The sequence below is a fragment of the Balearica regulorum genome, chromosome Z (assembly GCF_011004875.1).
Source record: "Balearica regulorum gibbericeps isolate bBalReg1 chromosome Z, bBalReg1.pri, whole genome shotgun sequence".
Taxonomy (NCBI): domain Eukaryota; kingdom Metazoa; phylum Chordata; class Aves; order Gruiformes; family Gruidae; genus Balearica; species Balearica regulorum.
This window is the reverse complement of record NC_046220.1, coordinates 61,709,933-61,726,281: the sequence shown is the minus strand read 5'-3', so window position 1 is coordinate 61,726,281 and position 16,349 is coordinate 61,709,933. Positions and strand designations below refer to the sequence as shown.

General features: G+C 43.5%; 1 protein-coding gene across 1 annotated transcript in view; it reads right to left on the bottom strand.

The window, feature by feature from the left end:
* Positions 1-4,288: 4,288 nt before the first annotated feature.
* The window catches only part of CMYA5 (cardiomyopathy associated 5), a 49,204-nt gene continuing 37,143 nt past the window's right edge, over positions 4,289-16,349 (bottom strand). The window contains exons 10-13 of the mRNA XM_075740376.1: positions 8,727-8,860; positions 7,851-7,950; positions 5,879-6,055; positions 4,289-4,923 (exon numbers count right to left, since the gene is read on the bottom strand). Of these exons, the coding sequence (XP_075596491.1) occupies positions 4,671-4,923; positions 5,879-6,055; positions 7,851-7,950; positions 8,727-8,860 (664 nt within the window). The 3' untranslated portion in view covers positions 4,289-4,670. The remainder of the gene's footprint in view (positions 4,924-5,878; positions 6,056-7,850; positions 7,951-8,726; positions 8,861-16,349) is intronic.

Genomic DNA, 16,349 nt, shown 5'->3' with positions numbered 1-16,349 from the left:
TGTGAGATAGACTTTTACAACCTCAGAAGACTGGGCTATATAAAGGGATGCTCAGATAAAGGGTCTCCCTTTGCCAGCCCCAGGATTAAAAGCCAGACTGGCTTCTTGCCTGCTCAGCAGAAGCCAGTTCTGTCCTGTACCTGTTGTGGCTGGGGTCCAGCTCTCCATTCCTCACTACTCAGTAGTGTGGTAACAGTCTGGCAGGTTGACATTCAGCTGACCGCTGCATTAATGGTTTATGACAAGCTATGGGTGACTTTCATCTCTGTTTGCAGCACTGTTTGTTCAGGGTTGAGAACAGTATGATTCAGAAGTACAGCATCTCTGTAATACAAGTCCTGAATAGGAAGGTGTCATTTCTGCACAGGTATTTTCCAGAGTGAAACTGCACTTGAAATGGTGCATTTTCCAATTGTTGACAAAATCATTGCGGGTCTGGGGTAGACATCTGCTCCATTTCCTTCCAGCTTTGTTCCTGTAGGAAGTGCACTGCAGGGTGGTCTCTGGTCAGCAAATGCTACTTTCCATTATCACAGAAAATTCGACAAACTCAACATGAAAAATGAAAGTACTTTTCTAGTTCAATCTCCCTTCCACAGCACGTGGCTGGAAGAGATGGTCTCCCTTACTGGTTGTGTGACTATCTGAGCATACTGAGCTTCTTGATAGCTGGTAAATCCATCAGCAAAATGACAGTAATATAATCATGATTCCACCACAGACTGTGATTTTTCAAATCCATTTTAAACCTCACCATGGCAGAGGTCCTATTTATTATTCTGAAATGAGGATGAATCAAAAAGATCATATTTTCATATAATTCTTAAATCCGTCTTTACATACCTATTAAAAACTCTGCAGTGCTAATAGAAATCAGATTTCACATGTGTATCACAGACAGTATCACAGTACTGTGCATTTAGCAACAGTTTATTGGTACTGTGCCCTGGTGGGTCTATATCTTAAAACAGGCTTAGTGATAACACGTAATTAAGTTCCACAACAGTAGTGGTGAGGGGGAGATTTTTAATATACCTATGTATGAAATAAGGTGGCACTAGACCATTTTCAGTACAAACAGTTAAATTTCAGTGACATTTCCCTTTTTAAAAAGAGCTAGGGCAAGGGCAAAGTTGTGCCTGCATGCATGCCCTGCGTTTTGCAGACACATTGCCAAGTTCCTCCACCTGACGTCGCGTGGAAGCATTAAACTCTCTCTCTGCAGCAGAAAGACCTAAGCGAGGTTTGTGGATCAATACTAGTGATAATAGCAATATTTCAGTTCAGCACTATTTTGACAGTAGAATTAATGTTTCTCTTCTTACAGTCAGGCCTGTATTCTTATCTCAGTGCACAAGGGTTTATGAGCCTAATCTAAAATCTGCTGAAGTGAAAAGAAATTGTTCCTTTTAATGCAATCTGTTTCAGATCAGTCCAAATATTTATTAACAATATTTACAGTGCTAGGCATCAGCTTTTGTACTTTCAGAATGAAAATAACCCCTAAAATTATTGGTGAACTCTTTTACAGTTCTTTGTGTAACTCGTAAAATGTACTTCTATGTAATTCTAAGCATGGAATGATGATTGGACTGTGTACACAAACCACACAGCCCTGTCAGCATTTGCACAAACTCTTAGTTATTATCAGCCATGCTAACTAACATCCCCTGCTGAAAAATAAGTCACGCTGTTTTTAGGTTATTTCTAAATGCTAAACACATCAAGCACAAGAAAAATACAGTGACTGGGAGTTTTTTATCCTCTAGGATAATGTTACAAACTACTACAGCCAGAAAAAAATAGATGAAACAAGCCTCAAAATGTCAATTAATCTGAATGCAAAGTTGTACAGACTGCACTGTACATTCAAGCGTCTGGGGAGAGTTATCTTCTGGAAAGTGAATTCCTGAACTTTGTACCACTTTGTGCCCATCAGGCAAGTAAAAGATCACAGCAGACGTATCTCTAGGCTTTCCAAGGGCAGGAGAGTTTGCACCATGTATTGTAAGTCCTAGCAGCTGAATTGTGGCTTTCAGGATTTGCTTTCCTCACTAATAGGAATTTTTTCCCTATGCTGAATCTTAATTCTTGTAAATTGTTTTTGTTTAGTGTGCACTTTGTTCTGTCTCTCTGGACAAGATACTCTCTCTAGGCATTTCTTTGTCTGACATAGCTGAATGCAGACCAGATTTAGACATTCAAATCAGTACTGTTTAGGCTCTTTGAGTGACAGTTTCGATTTAAAATAATTTATCCAGCTTTCACATAAACAGTAAACACACTTTTTGATACTGCCTAATCTAAAAGCTGAACCTTATACAAAAATTAGCAAGAAAACAGTCAGGTCGGTTTTTTTAAAATTGAACCAAATATTTCTAAGAATGAGGTGCCTCCAATAAAAACATTTTGCCAAGCTCAAATGTTGCAATAGTACCTGAGTAATAATGCATTGCATTAGATGAGGCCTTCGCTTTTCATGTTAAAACCGCTATTTACTAATAAGCAGTTACCTTTGACAAGGCAATTGCTTCTTACCTTCATTGAAAAAGCAACCCAAATAATTTCATGTCATTTTGCAATCCTTCTCACTGGCTGCCCTCTTGGCAATACACCACATTGGTGTCCTTGAACAATTCCACACTTGGGACAGCAGTGATCAGGGTGAGAATGCAGGTAAAATTGCCCCAAAGCTGGGATTTTTCAGATTTAGCTCAAACCACCACATTAACCTCTCGAGACAGCCAAACCTCTGGCGAGCTGTATGGCTACTGGAGCCTGAGGAATGCACCCTGCCAACACCACTGACCTGCCTCTTAGTTTATCACCATCTGCTCTGTGATGCAGCCTGCCTTCTGCCTCCTTTTCCTCCTCAGCCTTCGTGATAACACTACCCTCAATAGCCTTTCTGTCTTTCTTTCCAATTAATTCTGGACCTTTTTCTCACCATCCTGCACACCTCTACAAAACACTCGCTTGAGTCAGCAGGTGACCACTTTGCTTTTTCATTCCCCTCTCTCCCTAGCAAAGACTCAGAACTGGCACTCTTTAATTGAAATGCCAAGGAGAGCTGTGGCTTAAAATAAATGGTCACAGGATCTTGTTTATCTTGCCTCAACCATCCCGTCCGAGCCTGCTATGACAGCGTGGAGTGTGGCTCCTCTGGGACATCAAGCATACAGCAGGCTAAAGCAGCAAGTACATGCCTTGATGGTGTTAAATCATAAATAAAATAGCAGCAGCAGGCACCTCCTCTGAGCATAAAAAAGCAGAAGCCTCCCTGTAACTCATTTAAGTCCTCTCTTCAGAAGCAAACCCTCTCCGTTAGACTCCTGAAATCTGCTTTACTTCAGGGAGTACAGCTCTTCAACCAAGCTCAGAAATTAGTCTGGCAGTGTAGTCCCCTGCGGCAGAAATCTCCAGAGCAGGCACAGCATGAAAAGCATTGTTTGCCTGCCTTAATTTCCCCCCCTCAGCATTCAATGCAGTTCGGTACCACTGGCACTTGTGCGTTCAGCCCTTGGGGTAGGCGAGAAGACAGCCATACCACCAATGTGTGAAGTGCTTGGGAAAATGGTTTGAAAAAGACAAGGGGGAAAATCAGCATCCCACTTCTCTGCTGGCACCAGCCACTTTTAGCCTGCTTGTGTTGATGGCCCTGAAACGCTGTGCCTTGCTGGTTCTAGTGTAGATAACAGGCATGAGCAAGGCAGATGCAGGGAAATATCCACAAGCACGAAATTAGGAGCATCAAGTCGGTAAGTGTGAAGGTAAAAAGCAGTGATGGAAAAGGGGTGATCCACAATAAGGTTGCTGGCAATCTGACTCTTCTCTAAGGTGCCAGGTGGCAACCTTCCCTTCACCATCAAAACAACCTAGCCAACAAATTTGAGGATGAAAGATATAGGGAAGACTTTTACCACTACTCTCAAGTTCCTCATACATGTATTTCATGAGCACCTGTTTCCAGGTAAGATATTTACTGACACAGTTAAGTAGCTGTCTGTTAGTCTGCTGTGAACAGGGTAGGTATATGTTGCATACTTAAACTTTACAGGACTGATATGAAGACTAGTCTGGGACTCACGCATTTTGGAAACATGCAGACTTCTAAGTTCTCAAGTTTTCTTAATTAGTGCATTTAAAGAAAAGAGTTGGCAAACAATAACACAAGATATATTAAACTGCAGAATGGTTCAGTTGTTGAGATTTTTGCAGTTTTTCAAACATGTCATCTTAGATTCAGGTTCTGATTGTCCTGGCAAATGATGAAATGATGGCTCTCGTATATTGCAGTGAGAGATGCATTTATTTTATACACAGGCTCATCATCAACTTTAAAAAGGACAGCTAGCACTGTCATTATTTTCACAGGGAAAGTACATTTCCCCCCCCTCTTAATGTTAATTTCTAACAAAACTTTTTTTTCCCTTCAAAAGTACGGCTGTGTATATCACTAGGTGCACGCTCTATCTGAAGGAGTTGATTTTCTCTCCTCACTCAGGTTGATTACGTGTCTGAGCACTAACTACCATTGCTGATGATGTGCGGGAGAGCTGCGTGCGTGGCATTCATTGGTGAAGACTAGACATCCCTCCCTCACACCCCCTTCCTCTCCCTGTCCACTGACACTGTAATTGTCAGTTTTCCTGAGAGTGTGAGGCAGGGGATTAGCTGTGCTTCACAAACTCCGGCAGCTCCATGCCCGTGTGCAGGGTAAGCGCTCCAGCCTTCTCCAGGGCGAAGGCTGGGTGAGCAGCATCAGTGAATTTGTGCCTGATGGTGAACAGCACCAGTCCTCTCTCTGCATTGAAGAACAACAGTCTCCCACCACTGTAATCCAACAGGATGCCGATCCTGGTTGGGTGTTCTGTCACACGAACATCGCTCATCACACCAGTGTGAAGAAATCTGTACAGAAAGCTACAGGAAAATGGAAAGCAGAGTACAGTGAGCCTCCTCATGGTGATTTACCAGAAAAAACCTGCCACTTAATTCCCACCTATTAACAGGTGGCCGCATACAGCAGCGTATCATGTGGCAAAAGCATTTTGCTCAGTACATAAGCAAAGTGAATGTGGCATTGCTTCAAAGCCTTGCCTGGCATGCTGATGAGTCCTTTCACTTGGCATCTTTGGACTCTCAGGATAAAAGCAGACTTGCTGTAATCATATTCATCTATATCTTTCTTATTACATGTCTTTGTGGGGATTTAAGCATGAGCTCTGCTTTGGCACAACCCTTTGCATCTCAGATGTTTCATTTAGGCAGTTATGTTCATGTATCTATATGACGTCACACTGAAAAAGCACACTTGTTTAGATCAAGAGCACCTTTATGCCATTAACAGGGTTATGCCTTACAAACCTCCAAGCAGCCTTACACTGGCCTGCTGAAGACTACTCCAGTGCCCAGCAGTCCTGCCACTGTGGCAGGTGGGTGCCTGTTGCTGTGGAGAACAAGGCATGAGAAGGCATTCCCTAGGGAGGCTTGACATCTCCTGCAAATGGATATAGACTCTAAAAAGACTGCATTTATGGAAATAAATAAATTTGCTGGGTTTTTGTGAAGCAGTTCAGGATATGAGCCTGGAATGACAAAGCAGTTGCAAATGAGTTTTTTAAGTTTTATTCACTGGCTGGATGAAGGGCAGTAAATTGGTCTGTTTGAGATTAGTTTTATTTCTCAAGATGCTTTATAAGATTTTTTAATTAAGAAGAGGTCTAAAGTTCCCTTGCAGTTGCCCTTTTCTTATTACTCAAATTTGCAGAAAGCAAGCAGACAGATCCTTTCTGCTCTCATGATTCTTGAAGCTGGCCAGCTTTATTTACAAGAAGTACAAGTGACCTCCCAAGCAGCTAGGCTGACTCAGCTTTACCTGGTTTGTGTAGGACAGCACCGCATGCACCAGGAGGTATCACTCAGCCCCAGGACACTGCTCCGTGATGTTGCCTCGTAGACAATCCCAATCCTGTAGCTTCTGCAGGCAGAGACAATGGTTTCCCAGTAATGACATCCTCGAGCAGGCAGCAGCTCACCCAGGACTGAAGGAAACCTGTTTGTGGAAGAGGTGTACAGTAAAGTGAGTGTGGTGGTAGACCAAGCATAATGTGCTATTTCTTACAGTCATGTCATGCAGCTGCATCTAAAATTACTAACGGGTTGCACTCTGTTCTTCTAACTGCAGGGTTTGCTGTGGGTTAGCCCTGGCTGGCAACTAAGCCCTACGCAGCCACTCGCTCACTCCTCCCCAGCAGCGGGATGGGTGAGAGAATCAGAAGAGTGAAAGTGAGAAAACTCGTGGGTTGAAATAAACACAGTTTAATAGGACAAACATAAAGAAGGAAAATAATAATAATAATAATAAAAATACAAAACGAGTGATGAACAGCACAATTTCTTATCACCTGAAGTCAATACCACACAAGGCACACAGCTGCCCAGCCTCCCAGCCCACAACACAGAAGAAAAGCAAGACAAGGAGTTCATTCACCACTGCCCATGGGCAGGCAGGTGTTCAGCCATCTCCAGGAAAGCAGGGCTCTGTCACGTGTAAGGGTGACTTGGAAAGACAAATGCCATCACACCAAGGTTGATGCTGCATAAAATCCCCAGCTGCTGTGCAAGACCCTCAGATGCTGCACAAGACCCCCAGCTGCAAACGGGACATGACATCGTATGGTATGGAATACCCCTTTGGCCAGTTGGGGTCAGCTGTCCTGGCCGTGTCCCCTCCCAGCTTCTTGCGCTCCCCCCGCCTTCTCGGCAGTACGAGAAGAAGAAAAGTCCTCGACTACATAGCAACAACTAAAAACATCAGTGTGTTATCAACATTGTTTTCATCCTAAATCCAAAACACAGCACTACTCCAGCTGTCAGAAAGAAAATTAACTCTGTCCCTGCTGAAACCAGGACAGGGTTTTATCAAACATTTGAATTTCATTACTGAGAGTCATTTCATCTTTGCACTGATATGGACTCATCTTGAGGACTGAAAACTATGCAACTTTACCAAAAAGTATATGAAGGCAACAAAAGGTGGAAAAGGTGACTTTGGAGGCAAAAACCACTTCATATTTAGCAGGATTTTTCAAACTAGAAAGCATGGCTGTTTCAAGTAGACACAGTGACAAACATCTTGTGTGCATTCAGCTGTAACAGTAAAAAAAAAATTGCTTAAACCAGAAATACATAATTACCTTTTAAGAAGTCATATCAGCATGGCATAACTTATACAAGTGGACCTGTGCTTGTGATGGGACTGATATCAGTATGTCAAAAAAAATAAATCACATTTGCAATGGATGGAGCTAGTTGGCTACAACCATTCTAACATATCCCAAGAGCATTTCCTAGTTCTCCAGAGCCACAGATGCTTTGGAAAACGTTACCAATAATGCCCTTAGTACAGGAGTGAAGTAAAACGATGGATTACTTCTATTCACAGGGTTTTCAAACGTAAGCCCACAAATCTTGCCTTTTTGGGGCAGCAACAAGTTGTTTTGAGACTGAAGTGCTCTGAAGGATTAAGCAGTGACCATGGACTGAGGCAAACCCAGCAGTCCCAGTAGGTACCACTGCCTTTGACTTTCTGGAAGGTCCTCAGTGTGACACTGAACCCTTCCCAGCACCTATATCAATGCTGCTACTGGCTTTATTGAGATATTGCAGTGTTTGAAGGGGGGTGGGGGTGTCAATCACACAATGTTCAGGGGCTACGTGACTGAAAAGATTCAGTTTTTCTACAAAATTAGTTAGTGCCATGTGAAAGCTACCTATAGGTAAAAATAAGAGTGAGGAACCCATGCTGAACCCCACAGGGTGGTCATGCTCGTCTTACTGCTACTCACCCAGTGAATTTGGCTTTCTCAGGAAGGCAGATCACCGTTGCATTGGAGGAGATTTGCAAAGCAGGATGGGCTGTGTCACTCAGCAGGCGAAATCGAGTCCCTGGTACAATTCATGACAAAGAAACACCAGTTCTGAGAGGCTGGCAGCATTAATGCAGCATTAAGATGAATCATAAAATGTTAAGCAACAATTACTGCCATCTTAGCTGGACAGAGTTGTGTCTGCTGGTAGGTAGGAACAGCAGAAAATTGGGTGCAATTGCAAGGACTCTCCCAGGCTGTGCCTGATTGGGATGGCACTCTATTATTCAGAAATATAACGAAATCTTTGGTATTCAAGAAGGTTGAATACTTTCCAATCAAGTGGTTTTTCAAAATAGCAAATTTGAATTTTGAGGCTGGTCTGGAAGAACCATACATGATTTAACACTATTTATCTGTAAACCTTGAAGTTTAAATCATCCATTACATTTTAAAGCTGCTCTGCATACTTCCTCATCCCTGAAACTCAAAGTCCATATGGTTTTAATTGCAGGGGTTTTTAAAGATCATGGCATCTTTTAACAGAATGTGCTCTGCCAAACTCAAGCAAACTGAGATCCCTGAAGAATATTTAATCATTTCATATCTCTGACAGAATCAAATGTTTTTGCTGTTGAGGTCACATCAGTTTTACATTGACATACATCTACCAACTTCAAGAGAAGTAGTCCTTGATTGTACTAATTTTAAGCAGATAAAATACAATCCCCTTCATCTCAATAACTTGCTTACTCCCATATCAGAAATTTCAGTTATGACTTCCAGAACAAAATACCATCTTTGGCCTCTTTGCCCCTCCACCCATTGTTTTGACATCAGAAAATGGTGATCTACCTTTAGTTGAGATGAGAGCTGCTTCACTTTGTTCACTTGTCCCAAATGGGTTGACAGCCCTCAAGTAGAAGAAATAGTTCACATTGGGTTCCAGGGATACTTTCATTTCAGGTCTCTTAATACCAGCAAAAGATCTGTAAATTTTGAAGATTTTCATACGTGAAACTGTATGCAGATATCCATACCAGGACAGAATAATTTATGCAAGGAGCTAAGCCACCTAACAATATTGTTGACTACTGAAACAACAGGCACCATAGAGCAACTCCAAATCAGAAAGGTGAATGCTGTTTTCACAAACAACTGGGTTATGTAGGACCTTCAGCATTTTACTTGAGGGATCCTTATTAATTTGACAAATTTTCAGCCCATTGTTCCTGTACCACCTTCTCACTCAGTGCAGTCATGTGGTGTAATGCTCACTTCATGTTAATTTTGCTGCATAAGTCATCACATAAAATGCAAGCAGCAGAGAATCAAATTCTCCTCCACCTCCTGTAAAAAGGCTGCATTACAAAATGAACAAGCTTCTGAAGAAAAAAACCTTTGTAATTAATTCAGTTGCACGACAGTGAATGTGCTTGTTGTGTTTGTACTGATCCAAAAGAATGGATACCCTTATCTGAGACCGCACAGAAACTGCATTTCTTGTTATGAACTCCTTGTTCACAAATTGTTCATCAACAAAGTTTTGGCTCTGTCTCCCTCATAGTGCTGTGAGCTCTTAACAGGCTGTTTTTGCAAGAGGCAGCAGCAGGGGAACTGCCTTTGCACAGTGTCCTGCTTTGACTAAGTCTCCCCTTTGTGGTGCCTCAAAAGCTCCAGCCCTCACATCCTCCACTGCTGATGTCTTGACACACTGCAGGAAGGCGAGAGTCAGCACCCACTCAATCTGCTTCACAGGCACTTTGAAGTACCAGTGAAAGCACTCTGGATGGCTAGAAAGATGCCAGTTTTATTTTCTATATTGTCAGGAGTACGAAAGATTGGCTTAACAAATTCTCATACAACAAATCCTGATTTTCCTCATTTTTGCCTTGTACGATAAAAGCAAAGCTAGACAGCAGATACCCACTGCATTGTACACCTGCAGGCAAAGACTGTTTACTTGTATAAATTAGACCATTGCCTCCCAGAAATGCTTACAAGAATCTTCAAGGTGAGTATTTAAACTTTCAAGGGCAATGCAGGTCTTTTGAGATAACCCCTCCATCCTCTGCATTGAAAGACGATCACCTCGATAGTGTGAGGAAGGGCTGGATGCAGGAGTCTTGCTCTGTTCTCCAGCAAACTCACAAACAGGAGACGTGGCTTTGGAGTGCAAGGCACTTTCTCTTCCACCTCAGGTTTGAGAGTGAAGCCCAGGATGGTCTCCCTCCTCCAGGTAATGTCCCTATGGGGACCTAGATTAAACAAATTACCTTTTCCAGCACTAATTACTGTGGCTCCAGAGGAGGTAAGGCAGGCAAGTCAGCAGTCAGATCAGATCATTGCTATTCATTTCCAGTGACTGTTTTTCTGCGTATGTCCCACCAGAGAGCAGTATAATCTGAAGAATGATCAGTGCTCATCCATCAGGATTTTTCACACGCCTGTCTCTGCTGCATTTATCACATGAAGGTAAAATCCCACAGCCCTGCACGCAGCAAATTCCTGCAAACACCACATACAGCGCTGCATCTAGGACAACGGCATCCTGAGGGAAGACTGGTGTATCATCCTTGTCTCAGTACATCCTTTTGTACTGAGACCTGTCGTTAAAAGTGATTGAAAGCATTGAGAAAAAGCACTGGAGGCTCCTGTGACTTTTTTTTCTTCCTTCTTCAATTTGAAAGAATTTCAGAGAGTTTGGGGCTCTTGTGTGATCGGGGGGGGACATGCCACCTTTAAGAAATGTGTTACATTAATGCTGGAACTGACACAGTAAACAGAAGCAGGTTGCTCAGACAAGGTAGCAATTGCACAATTTGCGTCAGCCTCATGAACCACAAGAGCACTTCAGCAAGGCACCAGGAGTTCAGCAGGCTGGTTGGTTCTTACTGAAAGGTTCAGGGAAGAGGTGCAACCTGATGAGTTGCCTGATGAGAACCTGAGACCTTTAGACTTGAAAGAGGAAAAAGGCTCATTTGGGTATAGGGGACAAGACAAAAAGGAAAGATGAGCTGAAGTAAAATCAAGATGGGAACAGAGCAAGGAGGCATCTATAAAAGAAGTGCGAGGAAAAAAAAAAAACCAAACCCCAAAAAAACCTGAAGATGGAAGCAGAGGCATGGGAAAAAAGTGGGCACCTAAGCTTTGAAGAAATTTGTCCATGCTTCCTAGACATGTCTCACCCAATCTGTTCCTTAAAAGCACCATCCTGACATTTTTGGTGTGAATCTGAAGCACAGACCGCTAGAAAGAAGTTTTGAGCCAACAGTTACAAGTGAGATGAAGGGAGGATATGCTAAGAGATTTATCAGAAGCTGTTTGTGCACATGTAGATCAATGTCTTTTAAGCACAGTGATGCCCTCTATATGGCTTGCTCTTCTGTCTTCTGGAAAATGTCATGTAAATCAGTGTCCTTCCAAAGAAATTAGGAGACTTTCTTTTTCACTGTGTGCTATTTAACTGATGGTCAGTTAATAAAACACAACATTTTTTCTAAGTCCAAGTGGACAGGTACATTCTGGTCTAATGAGTAGACCTGGGGTATTCATATTCTGGAGTCTGGATCACAGAGCCTGGGTATTCAGAAAAGAGTTTGGGTCCTGCCAATTGCAGAATAGGGTCAGCCATCAAAGTTCAGGCTTGGGTATCTTTTAAATCTGAAATTCTCCAAATCAGAATTTGGTTGCATGTTTAAATCTGAGAGCGATAGCATGCCTCTTTTCAGCTGTAATAGTGAGACAGAAAAGTCTGGAGTTTAAGCAGATCTGGTCAGTAAAACAGTGATCAGATTTTCGAATAGCATTCTCTGCTTGGTAATCTATTTTAGCCAGCTTTAAGCTGCCTAGGAGTAAAAGCCCATCAATTTTAGCTATGATTAAGGCTTAAAAAACAGTCCTGCTGCTGCCAACTAATGAAACAGAATATGCCAACAAGAAGACATTTAATTTGCAAGACTCTGAGCCAGCTCCAAGCTCACAAGAGGCTGCATGCAAAGAAGAAATAGATCTTGCTATAGTCTCTCTGTTTAGAGGACAGGTGAAGGAGGAAAGAGAATACTGAAGGCTCCCCAGCAATCACTGTAGTTTGTCATGCTTCAGGCTGACCCACTGATGAAAAAGCAAAGATGAGGAGAGGGTATGATTACTGCTTAGCTTACAGCATACAGGTTATGCACAAGAGAACAGAAGGGAAAATGCATCCTGACTGTGTTGGGGGAAAGTCTGTTTCATTTCCAAGTTCTTGTAACAATCATTGCAGCTAGATCTTCCTTAAGCTCACCTAAAGTATTGAACAATGTAATTTTGGTCATGAAAGAAAGAGAAATCCACCTACAATATTTTTTATGTCACCTATTTTTTACTTTAAATACACCTGCCCACTTTATACATGATTGGAAATGTAATAATGTTATTACGAAAGCACGAGACATCCTACCCTTTAGCCTAAATGTTATCATATTTGCACTGTCCCTACAATGCCTTGGTATCATGATACAAAATTCAGTGTATAGAAATTCAAGAAATATTTGAAGTCTCAAAATCCAGCCTCCAAATTTCAGGTACATGCTATTCAAAGCAGAACAGAAAGGTGTTACATGTTTCTTCACCTTTAAATTGCCAAGGGATATTATAGTAGCAGTTGTGTGTTAAAGTTGTGATTTTCCTGGGTTTAGGGATATCTGATGCTGTATTTTGGTGCATGTTTCTCTCACCAGTATCCTCATTTATTTCAAGGAAACAACACCTAGAGGATATTTTTTTAATATTTGCATGAACCCAGCAAATTATTTGCTTTGCAGTGATTCAGAACGCCCTCTGTGCCATAATTGTCATCTCCACCTCCAAGATCCCACTGAAAAAGCACCTCCAAACCTGTGCTGGTACCACCAATGTGGAGTTAGAGCTGAAAGCATGCAAGCTTCTCAAGACACGTGCAGAAGCACACAGAAGGGTTGTACCATGGGTGGAAAAAAGCTCTTGGACCTAAACATAAAGAACAAATAGCTGTGAGTTTGCTCCCAGCTGTGCTGCATGCTTTCTTTCCTCTCCTCTGTCCCAGGTCTGGCTGTGTTGGGGTTAGATCACCAAAGTACCACCTGCAACGGTCCTTGTTGCTATCTGAGATGGCAAGCTCGGCGCAGCCAGAGGGAAGGAAGATTCCCTGTTTTTCACACCTTGTTTCCTGAGCTGGCAGGACAGTCATGTGAGCAATGCAACAGGAGGGAGCCTTGCTCTCCTTTTTCCAGCATTAGACCTGCTCTATGAGTAGACAGAAAATTTGGGTTGCTAGCAATGCCAGTCTTGCATTGGCAGAGCGGATGACACTCAGTTACTTCCACTTTTATGAACTCACTGCATACTGTACTAATTTCTGCCTCCCCAAGTCTTACAGATTTCTCATGATGTGATACATGGTTTCCATCTGAACAGCCCACACACCTAATCCCTGGACTACATTTCTCACAGTTTTCCATCTTCCACCCACAGCTCCATTGACTTCTCAATAAAAGGAGGCTGAACGGCGAGAAAATAGCAGAGCTCTGGAAACTGAAGGAAACATTTCAAAGCCTCATAAAGATTCTGGAAACAGAATCAACCCAGGAAGTAGCTTTAAAACCACAGCAGCAGGGCAGGGACTCATTGTTGCAGAAGATTTAAGATGGTTTTATACGAAATTATGTCCCTCAGGTGGCAAGCTGGCAAGGAGAGAGAACCCAAAATATAGAAATTTTTTTTGTGGTGTTTAGAAGGAAACTTTTTATGAGGAGTTATTTTGAGATGTTCTTCAAATTCTCTCCCTGGGGAGCTGAGACTGCTCCAGGACTGCTCCACGGACATCCTTGGAGATTTTCAAAAGCCACCTGGGCAACTGGCTTGAGCAGGGGGGTTGGACCAGATGACCTCCAGAAGACCCTTCAAACCTCAACCATCCTGTGGTTCTGTGACATGTGAAAGGCTACAGGGGGCCAGCCCAGACCAGGGCGTCCACACACATCTCCAGCTGTTTGATGGGAGTATTTTTCCCTGCCTGCTCCCTTAGCAGTGTCACTTGCCCTGGATGAGCTCCCAAAACAATATGTGCAAAAGCAGCGTTGTGGAATGGGATGGATAATGCTGCCTTCTCCAGGGCTTCCCTTGGATGTCCTTCCCCCACCTCTACTTTCCCACTGTGCTCCCAGCAGCACTTTTAAGAAATTTCCAGGGTTGCTGAGATATGTGTTTGAACTCCCACCCAGGGACTGGGAAATGGCTCAACTATGGGGCCACTGCACGCAGGGGAGGCACAGGCTGGCTGTCAAAGGTTCCACGCTTGGCAGGTCTCCAAGATAACTGTTGCTCAGGAAAACTGTGGAGGACAAACTCCAAGCTTTCAAGAAAAGCAACCAGAAGAAACTACAGCATTCCCAGGCCCAAACACTCCTAAGGTGTGCACAGACACAATTTTATTCCACCTGATATAGGTACCCAACACAGGGAGCTTAGAGTTTCTATTGAACTTCCACAAGGCAGCTTCTCACTTTATCATAGAATAATAGAATGGGTTGGAAGGGACCTCAAAGATTGCCTAGTTCCAAACCACCTCCACTAGATCACGTTGCCCAAAGCCCCATCCAACCTGGCCTTGAACACTTCCAGGGAGGGGGCATCCACAACTTCCCTGGGCAACCTGTTCCAGTGCCTCACCACCCTCACAGTAAAGAATTTCTTCCTAACATCTCATCTAAATCTACCCTCCTTCAGCTCAAACCCATTACCCCTCATCCTATCACTCCATGCCCATGTAAACAGTCCCTCCCCAGCTTTCCTGCAGGCCCCCTTCAGGTACAGGAAGGCTGCAATAAGATCTCCCTGGAGCCTTCTCTTCTCCAGGCTGAACAACCCCAACTCTCTCAGCCTGTCCTCAGAGGAGAGGTGCTGCAGCCCTCTCATCATCTTTCTGGCCCTCCTCTGGACTCGCTCCAACAGCTCCATGTCTCTCCTGTACCGGGGCCCCCAGAGCTGGACGCAGTACTCCAGGTGGGGTCTCACATGAGCAGAGCAGAGGGGCAGAATCCCCTCCCTTGACCTGTTGGTCACGCTGCTTTTGACGTAGCCCAGGATCTGGTTGGCTTTCCGGGCTGTGAATGCACATTGCCGGCTCCTGTTGAGCTTGTCGACCACCAGTACCCCCAAGTCCTTCTCTGCAGGGCTGCTCTCAACCCATTCTCTGCCCAGTGTGTAGCTGTGCTCGGGATTGCGCTGACCCACGTGCAGGACCTTGCACTTGGCCTTGCTGAACTTCATGTGTTTCGCACGGGCCCACCTCTCCAGCCTGTCAAGGTCCCTCTGGATGGCATCGCTTATATCAGCTACATAAAGAATTGATTTCCAGTCCTAACTAGTACCTTGGGGGCCTTGGATGGGAGTAATATAGGCAGTATGCTCCATCAACCAGCGGGTTCTTTTTTCCTTGGCTTTATGCAAAAAAACCCCAGACACCCCCCCCCCCCCAAAAAAAAACCTAAAAAAAAAAGATCTCCATCAAGGAAACATCAAGTGCCATTATAGAAGCTTTTGAGGTTAATCTCAAGGTGCTGCTTTTGGGAAAGGAAAGCAGAGCATTGCTTTGAGGGAAAATAGGTGGTAAAAGATGGCCTTTGACATTGTAAAAAGAGGTCTGAGCCCTCTAAATGCAGAAATTTAAACTACAGCAATTCTGAGAAAATTCATGATTTTGTCCTGTGGGAATTTTTCACGCTTGCAAAGTAAAAGGCCACCTTTTACCCACAGGGAGGCCAAAAAGTCAAATGTGACTCAGTATAATTATAAACATGTTAGATTTTGCACAAGCTCACTTGAAAAAAAAGAGAATGGGTCAGTTCCGGCAACTTTTTGCCACAGTTAGCAAGCAAACTGCTTGGTGTTATCCACACCTCACTTACAGATTACAGAAACTAGCACACTTTCTGGTTCGGTTTTGAGAAAAAAGAGGAAATTCCAGTTAACAGCAAAGAAACTTGAGGGTGAACACAAAGCACAGGTTTTGAGAGCAGGTACATTATCCCTGACCAACAGCGACTTTGGCAGGCTGACAGGGACCTGATGGCCTCATGAAATATGTATGAAACGGAGCAGGTCATGGCTATCCTCTGAGAGGCAGGAGAGGTGGTAAAGACCTCTCCTTATTGCATTAATAAAGCACACTGGTACTGCGTGGGAAAAAAGGTCTCCCAACCCCACAGAAGTTTTTTATTTTACTTTTTAACCTACTTTTGTAAGGAGCAAGGCACACACAATTTCACTGTCGTACTTGTCTCCTAGAAACCTGTGAACCCTTTAGTTCACTTAAGTAATTTTGACTGCAAGGGGTGGAGTTCCTCCCTCTCTGCAACATCTCCATGAAGTCCACGTGAACTAGCCCCAATCAGGCTCCCTGGGAGGCGAAGACAGATAAACTCAGCTGGGCTGAGGCTCTTCCATAAGGTTCCATAT